This window comes from Amyelois transitella, chromosome 3 (genome assembly GCF_032362555.1).
Source record: "Amyelois transitella isolate CPQ chromosome 3, ilAmyTran1.1, whole genome shotgun sequence".
NCBI classification, from domain to species: domain Eukaryota; kingdom Metazoa; phylum Arthropoda; class Insecta; order Lepidoptera; family Pyralidae; genus Amyelois; species Amyelois transitella.
In genome coordinates, this window is record NC_083506.1 from 1,306,944 (window position 1) to 1,323,272 (window position 16,329).

The 16,329-nt window shown below is 36.1% G+C and overlaps 1 protein-coding gene across 1 annotated transcript in view; it reads left to right on the plus strand.

The window, feature by feature from the left end:
• Positions 1 to 6,288, plus strand: part of LOC132902623 (uncharacterized) — a 36,594-nt gene extending 30,306 nt beyond the window's left edge. Inside the window, exons 3-6 of the mRNA XM_060948532.1 lie at positions 2,564 to 2,674; positions 3,535 to 3,635; positions 4,326 to 4,478; positions 6,188 to 6,288. Coding sequence (XP_060804515.1) covers positions 2,564 to 2,674; positions 3,535 to 3,635; positions 4,326 to 4,478; positions 6,188 to 6,288 — 466 coding nt within the window. The remainder of the gene's footprint in view (positions 1 to 2,563; positions 2,675 to 3,534; positions 3,636 to 4,325; positions 4,479 to 6,187) is intronic.
• Positions 6,289 to 16,329: the final 10,041 nt, after the last annotated feature.

Below are 16,329 nucleotides of genomic sequence, written 5' to 3' on the forward strand. Positions count from 1 at the left end.
TAAATAATTATATCGAACAATCATTTAACCTTAAATATTAAGGCTGATATAACAGATTTAACATTTGATAAAATGTTGTGTACTGTTTTTTTTCTTACCCAAAATGCCGACTATAATCCTTACTTTTTCACGGCATGTTACTATCAGTTACATGCTGTTTTTACCTGACTACCAAATGTTAAAATGGATGATACAATGAAACCAAGACTATTTTTCTTTCGTTTAGGTCATATACGGGACAGATTGAATAGTAAATTCGAGATTTGTTACGAGATACTTACTCAACTCAATCATGAAATGGTGGCCATTCAGTCTTTTGCAAGACTGTTGGCTCTGTCTACCCCGCAAGGGATATAGACATGACCGTATGTATGTATGTATGTACTAACTCAACGATACTATATTTTATAATAAATACTTTTAGATAAACATACAAAACCTTGAACAATCAGATAATGTTCATTTCTCATCCTGACCGGGATTCGAACCCGGGACCTCCAGTGTCACAGACGAAGCGCACTACCACTGCGCCACAGAGGCCATCTGATGCCAGATCAACACATAGGTACCTACCTACCTCATGCTATGGTGTTAGAGATTCTTATCAACCTTATCATCCGTATATTGTTAGTCCCGGTTGCATCCTCACTTCTCTGAAGAGGGACCCGAGGTGCGCCTTTTCTCTCGTCTCTTCCGTCTGACCTCGAAAACTTTTTCAGGGGTAAAAGCTGCTAGATGAATTACATATTCCTTTTACGACATTAATGTGAGCGTTATGAACATTGAAAGCTTTGCGCATAACTATTATTTTTAATGTCGTGTAGTTTTTTTTTTATACACTAATTTGTTTAGCTTACAAAAATTTCCATGATTGGATATACTGGATATTTGTGTAGAAAGAGTAGCGTTGATGGGTATCTGCTATTTGATACAGATAAATGCCGTGTAGTTTCCGGCACTTTAGAATAGATATCGTAAAAGGCGACTAAGGGATAGGCTTAGGTATATACTTGGGAATCCTCTTGTTGGCAATGCGCTAGCAACCTGTCACAATTCAAATCTCAATTCCATCATGAAGACATGCAGCTGAACATGGCCTTTCAGTCTTTTCAAGACTGTTGGCTCTGTCTGCCCCGCAAGGGATATAGACGTGACTAAATGTATTTATTTATGTAACTAGTACTATCATGTAGTTTGATAAATTGGTACTTACATGAAAATATTTGTCAAAGTTTTTTACGGTTGGCTCTGTCAAACTCGTAACGGATAAAGACGTATTATATATATGTTTATGTAGGTATTGACTTACGTGGATCCAGACCGCGCAATCCAGCTCTGATTCGATTCTTTTTTAAATTTTGTCTTAATTATGTGATAATTCTAAAATAATTCTGTACTTAAAGAGTTCTATATAATGTACATATAATTCTGTTATTAGTAATTGTATTTCTGAAAATTGTCCAAATATGACAAAGATATAAACAAATTCACTCAGTCACAACCGTCATTTAATTTTAATTTCGAAGATCTAGAGATATGCCGTGCGGTTCCCGGCACCAATACAAAAAAAGAATAGGACCACTCCATCTCTTTCCCATGGATGTCGTAAAAGGCGACTAAGGGATAGGTTTACAAACTTGGGATTCTTTTTTAGGCGATGGGCTAGCAACTTGTCACTATTTGAATCTCAATTCTATCATTGAGCCAAATAGCTCAACATGGCCATTCAGTCTTGAAAAGACTGTTGGCTCTGTCTACCCCGCAAGGGATTTGGACGTGACCATATGTAGGTATGTGTATGTATCTAGAGATAAATGTTTGTATGTTACCATTTTTCTCCTCACAATTAAACCACTGACCGATTTTCATAAAATTTTGCATACATTTAGTGTGAGTCGGGCAAGTAAATGTGTATAAAACTATGTATTAGAGGCGTATTGGGCGGATATCATTTTACGTGTTTAAATCAATTGGTTGATTAAGGTTAATTAATACCGTCTTCTAATTAAATACTATAGTTTATTTCGTAAATAATTATCATACAATAGTGATGGATCACGATATTTCAAATAGAGTTTATTCGAAACTTCTGAAATTATTGAAACGGTTCTTTCATTAAGCCAAGCAGCTGAACGTGGTCTTTCATTATTTTCAAGATTCTTGGTTCTGTCTACCCCGCAAGGGATTTAGACGTGATTATATGTAAGTATGTATGCACCTATGTATGTTTTTTCTATTAGTGCCGTTTGGTTCCCGGCACCAATAAAGAAAGGACCCCTCCATCTCTTTCCCATGGATGTCGTTAAAAGCGACTAAGGAATAGGCTTATAAACTTGGGATTCTTCTTTTAGGCGATGGGCTAGCAACCTGTCACTATTTAAATCTCAATTCCATCATAAAGCCAAACAGCTGAACGTGGCCTATCAGTCTGTTCAAGACTGTTGGCTCTGCCTACCCCGCAAGGGATATATACGTGTTTATATGTATGTGTATGTATGTACGTTGGCTCTGACTTACCCGCAAGGCATTTAGACGTACTTATTTGTATGTTTGTTTGTTTCAGACCTGACAACCGCCGGCGATGTATAACTGATTCGTCCGATGACAGCCTCTGCTTCAGATGCGGCGGAGACACGCGCGGCGGTCTGGTACCTTGCATCTGCATACGGGAGAGGTAATTATTTTGATAACTTTTATATCTAGCTATCTTATATAAAATGAATAAATAAATATATACGGGACAAATTACACTGATTGAGTTAGCCTCGAAGTAAGTTCGAGACTTGTGTTACGAGATACTAACTCAACGTTACTATATTTTATAATAAATACTTATATAGATAAACATCCAAGACTCAGGCCAATCAGAAAAAGTTCTTTTCCCATCATGCCCTGGCCGGGATTCGAACCTGAGACCTCCGGTGTCACAGGCAAGCGTACTACCGCTTCGCCACAGAGGCCGTCAAAATGAAGGGGTTTATAGCTAATATATAGATAGCTGCACCTATTTATCTATACTAATATTATAAAGCTGAAGAGTTTGTTTGTTCGTTTACCTCAGGAACTACTGGTTCGAATTGAAAAATTATTTTTGTGTTGAATAGACCAATTATCGAGGAAGGCTTAAGGCTACATAACATCAAGCTACAACTTTTAGAAGCGAAGAAATAATGGAAAATGAGAACAAAAGCGGGGAAAATTATTCATCCTTGAGGGCTTTAGTGATGCCCAAAATAACTATTCCACACGGACGAAGTCGCGGGCTCAGCTAGTTTATATATAATGTTTATTTATTGTAGTTTTTATGTATGTTTATAATAATTATTATTTTATTTTATATTTTGTATAGATATAAATATGTATATTCATTTAGTTTGACCCCACATAATCTCAATCCAATCCTAAGCCAAACAGCTAAGCGTATTGCCATTCAATCTTTTCGAGACTGTTGGCTCTGACTACCCCGCAAGTTATATACATAATTATATTTATGTTATGTTGATCTAACTTATAAACCTACCTTGTACGTTCCAGGCCTCTCAAGTTTGAATCCGGAGCGTGGCTGCTGCACCAAGTGCAACGTGCTGTGAGCCTGATGCCCTGGAGTCTTAGCACCGACAAGCTGGAGCAAATTGGTCAGTATCTGATGTACCTACATTGTTACTTTCGTAAACAAATAGTATCCCATCTCTGCGGCGCTCTCGAAGTTCACAAAATGTAAGTATCCTACTTCTGAAGCAAGTGAGGTTGCATGATCACTTTGGAGCGATGATTCGGCTCGACCGCCACTAAAAGGTAGATCTTCCGTCGGGCTAGGTGCATTCCGTGTGGTTCCCGGCACCAATAGAAGAAAGAATAGGACCACTTAATTCCATCACTCTTTCCCTTTTCGTTAAAAGCGGCTGACGGATAGTCTTATAAACTTGGGATTCTTCTTTTAGGCGATGGGCTAGCAACCTGTCACTACATACCTTTTCAAGACTGTTGGCTCTGTCTACCCCGCGAGGGATATAGACGTGATTAAATGTATGTATGTATCTACATATGTATGTATGTTAATGTGCATTAATATTAACAAGTAAGCATTAATTTTGATATCAATTTGTGAAGTAAAAATTGTGTTTCAGCTATGCATTTATAATTAACTTCGTTTGTTATAAGCACTGTCAGTTTTCCAAACGAAATCAAATTAACAAATGATACACTTGATCAAGTGCATTATGCACTTAAATGGAGACTCCAGCCACTAATTTGTTAGCCGCTTGTAAGTTACTTAATAATTTTTTTTTAATTTTTTTTTTTCATTTTGATCATTCCACTTTCAGACGAGGAGTACGAGGGCCGAGACAGCCCGGGCCCCAGCGACCCTCACGGGGACTTGCGCAACGTTCGCGACTTCTTGGAGACACTATCAGCGAAGTTGGCTGGGGGGCCGCTGGAGGGCACCAGGGTAGCGCCGCTTTATGACCATCCTGCTTGTGAGTACTGCCTAATGTTTAACCATTTATTTATCTTGCCCTGCGTTAACGCCGATCTCCTGTTTGGTTTCCTTCCACCCAAAGGTTGACTGGAAGAGATTGCATTAGCGGTAAGTCCGCCTTTGTGCCATATCTGTCTGTTTTGTGCTGTTTTGTATGTTTTACTCTTTTGGTGCGATAAAGAGTTTTATCTATGTATCTATCTAATTTGTAAATAAATTTTGATTCTTCTCTTTTTATAGTAAATTTGACAGGGTTTGGTATTAATTTACCTGATGGTATCTAAGAATTATGGATTACATCATTTAGGACGTCTCAATTATATTATATATAGTTGGGACTAAATAACATTATTGGTGACTTAAAAAATAAAATAAAATCCACATCATTGAATACAGTTCGTCAAACGTGCAAGAATTAAAAATTACTTTTTAAATATACATCTGACAATTTCAGGATAGACATCTTACTCGGATATTGTGCCATTAAAGATATTCCGGCATTATTTTCAAATGTTTTTTGACAATTCTATTAGGCTTATACAGAATGCGCATTAAAAAAAAAATTTATCCGTGTATTTATTCCGTGAAGTTACCTATTTGGCAACACTGGCCCTGTCACCGAACCTCGTTGGAAATTTTCATAATTCTATCGTAATAAAAACATTACGCTCAATTACGTTGTTGTACAAATAACAGATACCTATATTTTTTGCTGTATTTTTCCTAATGCCATAATTTCTCAGCTCCACCTCACTTCTCTCACCCGAATGAAGCAAGGCCGCGCGGTGAGTGCCCACTGCTACCAATTATGATTACAAAATAATGTTACAAGATACCGTAAATGTCTTCATTTTGTAAATATATTATACTAGAGGCCGCCGGCGACTTCGTCCGCATGGAAACACTATCAATCCCGCGGGAATTGTGGGATAAAAAGTAGCCTGTGTTATTCTGGGTCTTCAGCTACCTTCATACCAAATTTCATCGTAATAGGTTCAGTAGTTTTTGAACGAAAGAGTAACAAACATCCATACTGACATCCTGACATACTCACAAATTTTCGCATGTGTAATATTAGTAGGATTTATAAATCCTACTAATATATCTTATGATTTGCATCTTTCTGGTCTTGCTCTATACATTCGAAGACCAAGACGAGTAAACAACCTACCCTTCCTAACTTAGATAATCACCATTTACATGTACTACTGTTTTATATTGTTGTAGTGAACAATAAAGCATTTACTTACTTATCGTAATTGTAGGGGGCGTCAAGTTTATCTGTAGACGTTTTATTATCTTTGAGAGAATTTGTTCTAGAACTCCGTTCTTCGACTTGTCACCACGACTATCTGGAGAGGATACCAATCTTTTTGATCATAAACCTGTATTGAGTAAGTCAGGCTTTAACACGAAGCGACACCCACCTTTTCCCTGAAACTTCTGGAATCCATATTGGACTGAACCTACAAAACGAACATGCCTATTCCCTTTAGCCTTTTACGACATCCATTAGAAATGAGTTCTTCGGCCAACTTCTTCTTCCTCCTGCCTATAGTCCCGGTTACAACCTCATCACTCTGAAGAAGAGCCCAGGGCACTCTCTTGACCATAGATTGGACGAGTCATATGTCCTCCCGCATCAACTACCCGGTACTGTTTTGCTCCATCTATATCACCTTTTCGACTAAACTAACGAATTTCTAGATGAGCGCATGTTCGCCCGCCACCACGCGGGCCTGCGCGGGTCGCTGGCAGCCCTATCCACCGCGCTACGAGACGCGCTCACACGTAAGACTCACTGCTAACTTTACATGCCTTGGTTGTATTTTTACCGATTTCAATAAAGGCAGCTCTAATATTTGATGGAACCCGTATTTATTCCGGTTTTCACGTGGAAAATTAGAAGGTTTTTTTAAAAAAAAGTTGTTCTGTATTTAGTTTTGTTTTTTCGCGATTTTGTCATAACTTACGTGCGTTGATTTAGTGCGTGTTTCCGTTCTTTAAATAATTTGAAATTACAAGGATAGATTGAAGATTTGTTGTTTGAGAATTTGTTGAAGATCTTTGAAAATAGCATGTAAAACTATAACAAATTGAGTGAAATGCTTGAAGGATTACTTTGTGTTTTTTTTTTTCTTGAAAGTCCTTTCTTGAAATCTGTTGAACGGACATTTTTATTACCAAGGCAGTTATAAAGTTATAAGATGAGAATGCACGATTTTACACTTTTGAAATTTGTTTTTCAAGACACTGTGCGATTGAGATCAGTTTAATTCGTTTTAGTTTGTATAATTTGGCACTCTTCGATGCATGCATAGCCTTACAAAAACTATTTCTATCATGTGTGGTTTCAGACACTTTAAAACACAAGTCTCTAAAATTTTCTGCGCCTTATTGAATACTGACCCCGACTAAGTTGTTATAGAACATTGCATGGTTTTGCAAGTTGAAAAAATAATTGCACGCCTATTCTGTGTAATTGTGTTATGATGCACTTTTGTGTTTTTGCTTGTGTTATTTTAAAAGGATATCGATTAGGTTGTTTTATTTTGATTTCGTATACTTACATTTATATTTGGGCATACGACTTTAGTTATTTAAAGGGTGTTATTACGTTGATATAATTGTAATACCAACGAAATATTCGAGCTACAATGAAAAGACATTACACATACATACATATAGTCAGTCACGTCTATATCCCTTGCGGGGTAGGTAGAGCCAATCATCTTGGAAAGTCTGAAAGACCACGTCCAGCTGTATGGCTTTATGATTTAATTGAGATTCAAATGGCCTTCAAGAAGAATCCCAAGTTTATTAGCCATTTCTACTTTTAAGATATCAATTTCTTTTTCGAGAAATTACTTATTAAAAAACAAATATTAATGCTCTATTTTAATCTAACATGATTGCAAAAAAAAGCAATTTTATGAATACTTCAGTACCTACCATTCACTAGTACCTATAGCTTACAAAAAGTTCGACGCAAGAAAAGGTAGGTATAAAGTAATTAAGAAACAATAACTTCTATTGATAATCTGTGCAATTTATTACCTGAAATCTAGAATTCAAGCAGGATAAATTGATTTGCTGTTGGCTGCAGAAATAATTCTTTTTGTAACCAAGGTCGTTGACACCTTACAGCATCAGTGATCAACAACTTTTTGCTCGGATCATCACTAACTCCGGCAGACTATGACGTCAACGCATAATCAATTTTAATTAGCATTTACTTGTTGTTTCACTAAATATATTTTTAACATAAGCATACCCAAACAACTATATTTTCTTTTTTATTATTATTAAGAGCTAACTCTTGTCAGTGGAGATAAGGAGAGAGTCATTTCATCAAATTCATTTCTTTTCATTTATTTTTATATTTCATTCATTTATTTTTTATTTACGGTTATGTTGCCCTGTTTCCAATGGGTCTCGTAAAAGGTGATAAGCTTATAAACTTAGGATTCTACTTATAGGCGATGGGCTAGCAAAGTGTCACTATTTTAATCTCGATTGCATCATTAAGCCATACAGCTGAACGTAGCCTTTCAGTCTTTTCAATTCAACACTGAGGGCTCTGTCTACCTCTAAAGGCACATAGTCGTGATTGTATGTATGTACTGATATGTTTGTACATAAAAATATTACCATAAAGTTTTAGAATATCATCTATATATGTGTGGGATTGAAAGTAAAACAGTGCGGAAGTATATCGAAGGTAAATCTTTTTAATTTATTATCTAGACTTCTTAAAAAACACATCTTTAAACGTACCACAGACTCCCTATTCTATCTCTTAATGTTGCCAGCGTAAAAATAAGTAAGAGGTAAGCTAACAAAAAGGATTTAAATAAAAGCACAAAACGAAACTTCTCCCAAATATATATATATGCTAATGCCAGAAGCATTAGTCCTGATTGCGTCCGCGCCTTTCTGGAGAAGAAACCCCGCTAATATAAACACGATCCTGGATTGAGTAAATAAAGTTACACGAAGCGACTCCCGTCTGAGCTCCGCAACCTTTGCAGGGGAACCTAACCCGTATTAGATCATGGTTACACACCCAGTTACCTGGATGTGCGGTTTTCTCACGATTCCTGAAAACGCTGAATCTAGATTGTTTTAAATTTTGACTAAAACCTTCGCGGGTTTAGAAAAAAATACTTTTTATTTCCCACTATGAAATTTCGAAATATCATTATAAATCGTTAACAAAACACCATTATCAAATGAACCGTTATAGATATAGGTACATAGGTACATCTACCTGTTATTATTTATTATTATTAAAGAAATGCTATTTTTGTATAAAATTTTTGATCGCCCAATAGTCATAAAGACGTATTAAATACTTCCATTACATTGGTCACGATCGCCCGATTACTGTAATTAAGCGAATACACAGTTAGAAAAGAATATTATTGCCTTCTAAGGCCTCTATTTCAAGTCTATTTTAAATATAATGTATTTACCTACAATCTCTCTTACAACAAATCACTTTTGTTTAAAACCCTAACTACAAAATTAGGATTTTTTGTACCTGATTCAAAGTATTTGATGAGGTTAACCGTTAAGTTGTGACGACTTCACTTACGTCACACGCCATCGACCAATCACTGTGAGAATACAACGCGCTCAACCAATAGCAGCGAAGAGTCTATGGCGACGTCTCAAACGTCACAGGCCACCAGCCTATCACAGCGAGTTTGTGTGATATTAATAATTAAACAGATTGGAGCATAAATACAACCTCCGACTCAAATGGCCGACACCACGGTTGCCAAGGCATAAAACAGCCTGGCAGAAGATCTTCCCTTTGGTGGCGGTCTACTACGGCTACAGATTTTAAGTTTGATCTGATTGATTTTTTTTCTCTGGATGTGCTACTTATGTTTATTTGTTTGTTTATAACTTCTTTAATTGCACAAAAAAACATGAGTGTGTGACTTCCAGTACCTATTCTAAATAAAAAAAGACAGCGCAGATAAAAACCATTAAAGATATGTACGTCTTTGATATTAATTTATGTAGATATTAACTACTGGCGTATGTACCTATACTATTACACTTTATACGTATTCTTGACTATACCTCATCAGTCATCCGCCTCACTCCGTTGGCCACACATCGACTTGCGCATTTTAATTACAAGTCAATGTTCGACCATTGATGTAGTGTTCAAGACCATGGTCAATCAACGGTACTCAGATTCATATCCATACTCCCATACCATCGCACCGGACTCTGTGGAGCGGCGGTAGTGCGCTTGTCTGTGACACAGGAGGTCCCAGGTTCGAATCCCGGCCAGGGCAACGTTTAAAATGAACCTTTTCTGCTTGGTCTTGGTCTTGAATGTTTATTTATATAAGTAGGTATGTATGTATAAAATATAATGCAGTATCGTTGACTAAAAAAACTTTGTTTTAGGCGATGGTCTAGTAACTTGTCATTATTTCAATCTCAATTATATCATTAAGCCAAATAGCTGAACGTGCCCTATCAGTCTTTTCAAGACAATATACTCGTAGGTATAATAATGAAGGTATAGGTAATAAGTTAAGTGCGTATGTATCGTTGACTTAGTATCTCATAATAAGTCTCAAATTTACTTTTAAATTTAGGCTAACTCAATTAGGTCAGATTCATATAAGTAGATAAAATCACACAACTTTCCCGAAGGGGCAGGCAGAGACTTTATACTCCACTTGCCACGAACCACATTCATTGTTCACACGTATACAGTTAAGGATGTTGTAATGTAGGTAAAAATTACTCATCTTTTTTTGAACAGTCACGTGAAAACAACCAAACATAACTGTAAGCTAACTTCTCACGGCTACAAGAGAAACAATAAGATCTAGTAATTATTTCAATTTATATAAATTACAACGCACAGTTACATTTAAAATTCTTTTTACATTGAATAGACCATTTATCGAGGAACGCTTTAGGCTATATAACATCACGCTGCAACCATAAGGAGCGACAAAATAATGGAATATGTAAAAAAAACGGGGAAAATTATTCTCTTCATCCTTGAGAGCTTCAATGATGCCCAAAATAATTATTCCACGCGGACGAAGTCGCGGGCACAATTTGTTGTCAACAGACTAAAGAAAACACTGAAGAAATTAGCCAGCATATCCGCAGGCACTAGATTTTTTTATAATAGTCGTATTTCTAACTGGACAACACATAATCTCAATTCAATCACTAAGCTAAACAGCTGAGCGTGGCCTGTCAGTCAAGACTGGTGGTTCTGTCTACCCCGCTAGGGATATAGACGTGATCATATGTATGTATGTATGTACAGGACATAAAGCAGCGCGGCTGTCACAATCGGGCAGCCTCATGTTGCATTGGCTTTATTTAACTTTTATGTGGCCCATAAAACTGCTCGATAAAGTGTCCCGAACAAAACTGCTAGTGTGATTATTGGACTCGTACACTTGAAGGCAAAATAAATGAATAAAAAACGGCTACTCTTTACTGATTCTGAAAGGGCATTAGGATTTTTTAATTAACTTAGTTAAATGTAACATACATAAATATATTTACGTCTATATCCTTTTCGTGGTAGACAGAGCGAACAGTCTTGAAAAGAATGAAATGTCACGTTGAGCTTAATGATAAAATGCATGATTTTTAAATTGATAATGTATTATACATATGTCTTTATTCGAACCGCTATTCAAATAAGATTCTTACGTTATAAATATCGAAAAGGAGAGTTTCAGCTTATTCCTATTTTTTACTACAACAAAAGGTCAGAAACCCTACAAAAAATCGTAATAATTGAATTAAAACTCTAAAACAGCGTTTCTAAACAGCCGGGTACCAGCACTTACATCACTACATAGTATAAAACAAAGTCGCTATTTTAGTCTGTTTGTCTGTATGCTTAAATCTTTAAAATTACGCAACGGATTTTGATGCGGTTTTTTGTAACAGGTAGAGTGATTCAAGAGGAAGGTTTTTATGTATAATTTTTTCCGAATTTTGCACCCGTGCGAAGCCGGGGCGGGTCGCTAGTCTTATGTATAAAATTATCGTGTCACAATGTTCGTTATCGTTCTCCTCCGAAACGGCTTGACTGACTTCTCATGAGATTTGATGAGCATATTGAGTAGATCTGAGAATCAACCAACATCGATTTTCATACCACTAAGTGATAAGGGTTGTCCACCCTTAAAATTTAACAATAAATAACTTAAAAATATTTTAAATGGCAAAACAACGTTTGCCGGGACAGCTAGTATAAGTACATATATATCAGCCCTTTCGAATCCAACATCGTGAGAGCCAAGTCGGTCGATTAAATTATGCATTTTATAATCTATAACCGATGCGGTCATGCCTTGCCTTAAGAGGACATTATCTACATCTGAAATAACTTTCCTTCCGCCTTTGTAAATACTAAGATCCTATGCCCTACGGTCATAACAAACTTGAATTATGCAAGCTATATACATGGTAACGTTACTTATTTTGTGTGTGATTAGAAATTTTGTTTTGGCTAAATGAAATGCTTTTATTAATATATATAAAAGCATTTCATTATTAATAAACTACAAACAAAAATATCCAAATTTCTTCAACATTAGATACAATGTGTTTACATTGTAGGTATGTTATTGTCGTCAAAAATACTTATAAACAATTTGTTCACAACTTAAAACTACTACCGCTTCACTTAAAAAATGGGAAAAATAATCTTCACTGCAGCGTCTTTAACGACGTCAATTTACGTAGATTTATGTATCTTAACATCTAAATTTATATAAAGATGTAAGAGTTAAAAAATATCTTATATATAAAAATGAATCGCTAAAATGTGTTGGTAAGCGAATAACTTAAGAACGCCTGGACCAATTTGGCCAATTCTTTTTTTCTAATATTCGTCGAAGCTCAAGGATGGTTTTTACGGCGAAAAAATACCAAATAATTGCCTGAAAAACCTTAAAAACAGTCCTTTTCTTTATCCCATACAAAAGTTTTCTAACTAATACGTACAGTCAATTTGAGCTTTATTGCTAATGTATAAAGTTCACTGTTGTCTAAGCAATGTAGGTCTAATAGATGGGAACAAAAAACTGTCATATTACAAATCTTTTTGACAGAACGGGTCGGGTCCGCTAGTAATAAATAAACCCAAATTCCTTTCAATACTTATACATACATTCGTCTTCTCCTCTCATGATTGCCCCCGGGTGTCCCCTGGGAGAACCCGGGGACCGCCTTTGACCATTCAAGTGGAATATCAGTGTTTACGGATTTGAAACAGAACACTCTTTCAATAGAATCATATTTAAATCTTTCACACATGCAATAAATCACATCTCAATTTTCAAATATTTTTTGTGAACTACTAAAGATAGTCAAAATCGTGTCCGAAAAAAGTCGGAAGCGCAGAATTGCGTGCGAAAATGTGAAATGCCTCTCAATCTTTTAGAATTCTTTAAACCTTACGGGCAACCTTACAGAGTCGAGTTACACCATCAGAGCATGTAGCTAATAAATGGTTAAATGATTAAAGATTCATGATTTTTTTTATTATAAATATTTATATCAGTAATTATTTTCGCCCTAACGTGTACGCCATAAAAATACGCCGTTCACATCCTCGCCTCCAGTACCGTGTGTATGTAGTTTAATTAATATATGCTTATATTACCGATCGTGGGAGCATAGTACGAGTACTTTGAGTCCCTGTAAAATTCTGATTACTTTAAATTGGATCAAATATCAGATGCAGAAGGCAATACTTCTTCTTCTACTCTCTACGTCAAAAGGTTGCTATATCTGCAGTCCTAACCTGTAGCTTGAGTCCCACTCGGCTGCTGGTGAAGATCTAAATTTAATACATACTATAATCACGTTTATATACCTTGCGAGCTAGATAGAGCCGACAGTCTTGAAAAGACTAGTAGTAGAAAAGAGAGGTAACATTCAGCAGCAATATTTGTTATTTTAGTCGCCACCTACGACATTATACAGAAAGAAAGTTGTTCTTCCATTACTATGACAAAAATATTTCCGCGTCTCATGAAAACGATATCCCAATCTCATTACCCGTTATAATTACAAAATCAGATGAATTAGAGATTGCACCTTTCTTTTTCGAAAGTGGGGATAACAAGAAACAAATGGGAAAATGAAACGCCATTGTTGGTATTGTGAGACCTAATTTCATCAATAATAAAGTCATTGTTCTATGTTGATCAGGCTTTGGATGTTTTCAAAAGAGTCATTTGTTTTATAGTAGATATATCATCTATCTATACTAATATTATAAAGCCTAAGAGTTTGTTTGTTTGTTTGAACGCGCTAATCTCAGGAACTACTGGTTGGAATTGAAAATTTATTTTTGCGTTGAATAGACCATTTATCGAGGAAGGCTTTAGGCTATATATCACGCGCATCACGCTGCAATTATAAGGAGCAAAGAAATAATGGAATATGTGAAAAAAACGGGGAATATTATTCATCCTTGAGGGCTTCAATGATACCCAAAATAACTATTCCACGCGGACGAAGTCGCGGGCACAGTCTGTTACCAACTTTTGCGTGGAGTTTCACTCGCTGGGGAATTCCAGAAAGCCTGTGTTACTTCCGAAGGTCTATTCTATATCTGTGCAAAATTTCGTGAAAATCAGTCCAGTTAAGAGTGTCCAGTTAAGAAGTCCAAATCCTATCGCGACTATGTATGCGTTCTGTACATTAGTTAGATCGCTAACCGATGCTGATACAGTGACGAAAACATCGTGAGAAAAACTGCACATTCAGGCAACTGGATGTGTAATTTTGTATGTGTAACCAGGTCCTTTATGTACATGCATACATACAGTCACGTCTATATCCCTTACGGGGTAGACAGAGCCAACAGTCTTGAAAAGACTGAATGACCACATTCAGCTATTTGGCTTAATGATAGAATTGAAATTCAAATAGTGACAGGTTGCTAGCCCATCGCCTAAAAAAGAATCCCAAGTTTGTAAGATAATTTTAACCTTGCAATTTTTTTTTATTTCACATACTTTTTTTTAATTAAGACTAGTTGTTTACATCGCAACCTATTTAGCAATGGCGGTCAAGACGATACGGTAATTTTAATTACAAAATACAGTTTTTTGTATGAACAAACAAACATATTTTGTTTTCAATTGCTCTCGAACGAAACGGAGTGGAAAGTAGTATATGTGCGATTTTGTTGATAAAATGATTTATTGCGTGATTTTATGGTGTTGCGTTAGTTTTTTATTGTTACATGCATACATATGGTCACGTCTATATCCCTTGCGGGGTAGACAGAGCCAACAGTCTTGAAAACACTGCATGTCCACGTTCAGCTATTTGGCTTAATGATAGAATTGAGATTAAAATAGTGACAGGTTGACAGGAAAAACCTGACTTATTTAGGCTCCTCTCCAGAGCTGAGAACGTAACATTGATGGAATGTTTTGAAATACATAAAAAAAAATCACGCCTCTTTCCCGGAGGGGTAGGCAGAGACTACCTCTTTTCACTTGCCACGATCTCTGCATACTTCCTTCGCTTCATCCACATTCATAACTCTCTTCATGCAAGCTCGGCGGTTTCGGGTACTTTTGACCTGTCCCTTTACCAGGACGTCCTTATTTGATCAAGATACGTTAATATTTTAAAATAAAAATTATAATAACATTGCAGTTTGATCTAACTTCTAAGGCAGAGTTAAAACCACTGGATTTCCTTAATTTTCTGACAAACTTAAACTTGAACTCTGACGTAAGCGAGGCAAACGCTTTCAAGGTCAATTAGTCACCCAAGATAGAGATATGAGAGTAGAGGTTGAATGGATAAGTTAGCCGATTTTATAAGCTTGATTCACAGGTTCAAAGCCCAACGTCGCCCGTCGTCGAACCCAATAGGACTTAGAATAGGACTCTTTCCCATTGATGTCGTAAAAGGCGACTAAGGGATAGGCTTATATAAACTTGTGATGTTTCTTGTAGGCGATGGGCTAGCAACCTGTCACTATTTGAATTTCAATTCTATTAAAGAGGAAAGAGGCGTGATTTTATGTATGTATTGAGCCAAACAGCTAAGCGTAGCCTATCAGTCTTTTAGAGAGTGTTGCCTCCGTCCACCCTGCAAGAAAAAAAGATGTGATTATAAGTATGTATATGTATTATTTTTATCGCCATTTACATCGCGCCAAATATAAAATTAACATATGTAACGAATGAAATTTGTACGAATAACCTAGACTTAATTTATGACTGTTCTTTTAAAGTTGCAAATATTGCGAAAAATTTGCAATAAAAGACTGAAACACTTCCGCGATTAGACACTCCATGTCAAAATTGATTATCACCCAAATTTTATGTTATGCAAGTGATTACTAGCCAACCCAACGTCTAGACTAAACACTAGGTTTAGAACCTATTAATCTATACTAATATTATAAAGCTGAAGAGTTTGTTTGTTTGAACGCGCTAATCTAAGGAACTACTTGTTCGAATTAAAAAAATATTTTTGCGTTGAATAGACCATTTATCAAGGAAGGCTTTAGGCTTTATAACATCACGCTGCAACTATTAAGAGCGAAGAAATAATGGAAAATGTGAAAAATCTGGGAAAATAATTTACCCTTGACAGCTTTAATGATGCTCAAAATAATTATTCCACACGGATGAAGTCGCGGGCACAGTTAGTTAATTCCTAAGATTCTAATTCTTTATAATATGTTATTTATGTATTTGTTTATGTATGTCTATAAATAGTTGTGTGAGTGTAGTACACGCCTATCACCCTTTCCATCATGTCTTATATTATCTAAAGAGATTCTTTTGAAATTAACAGAA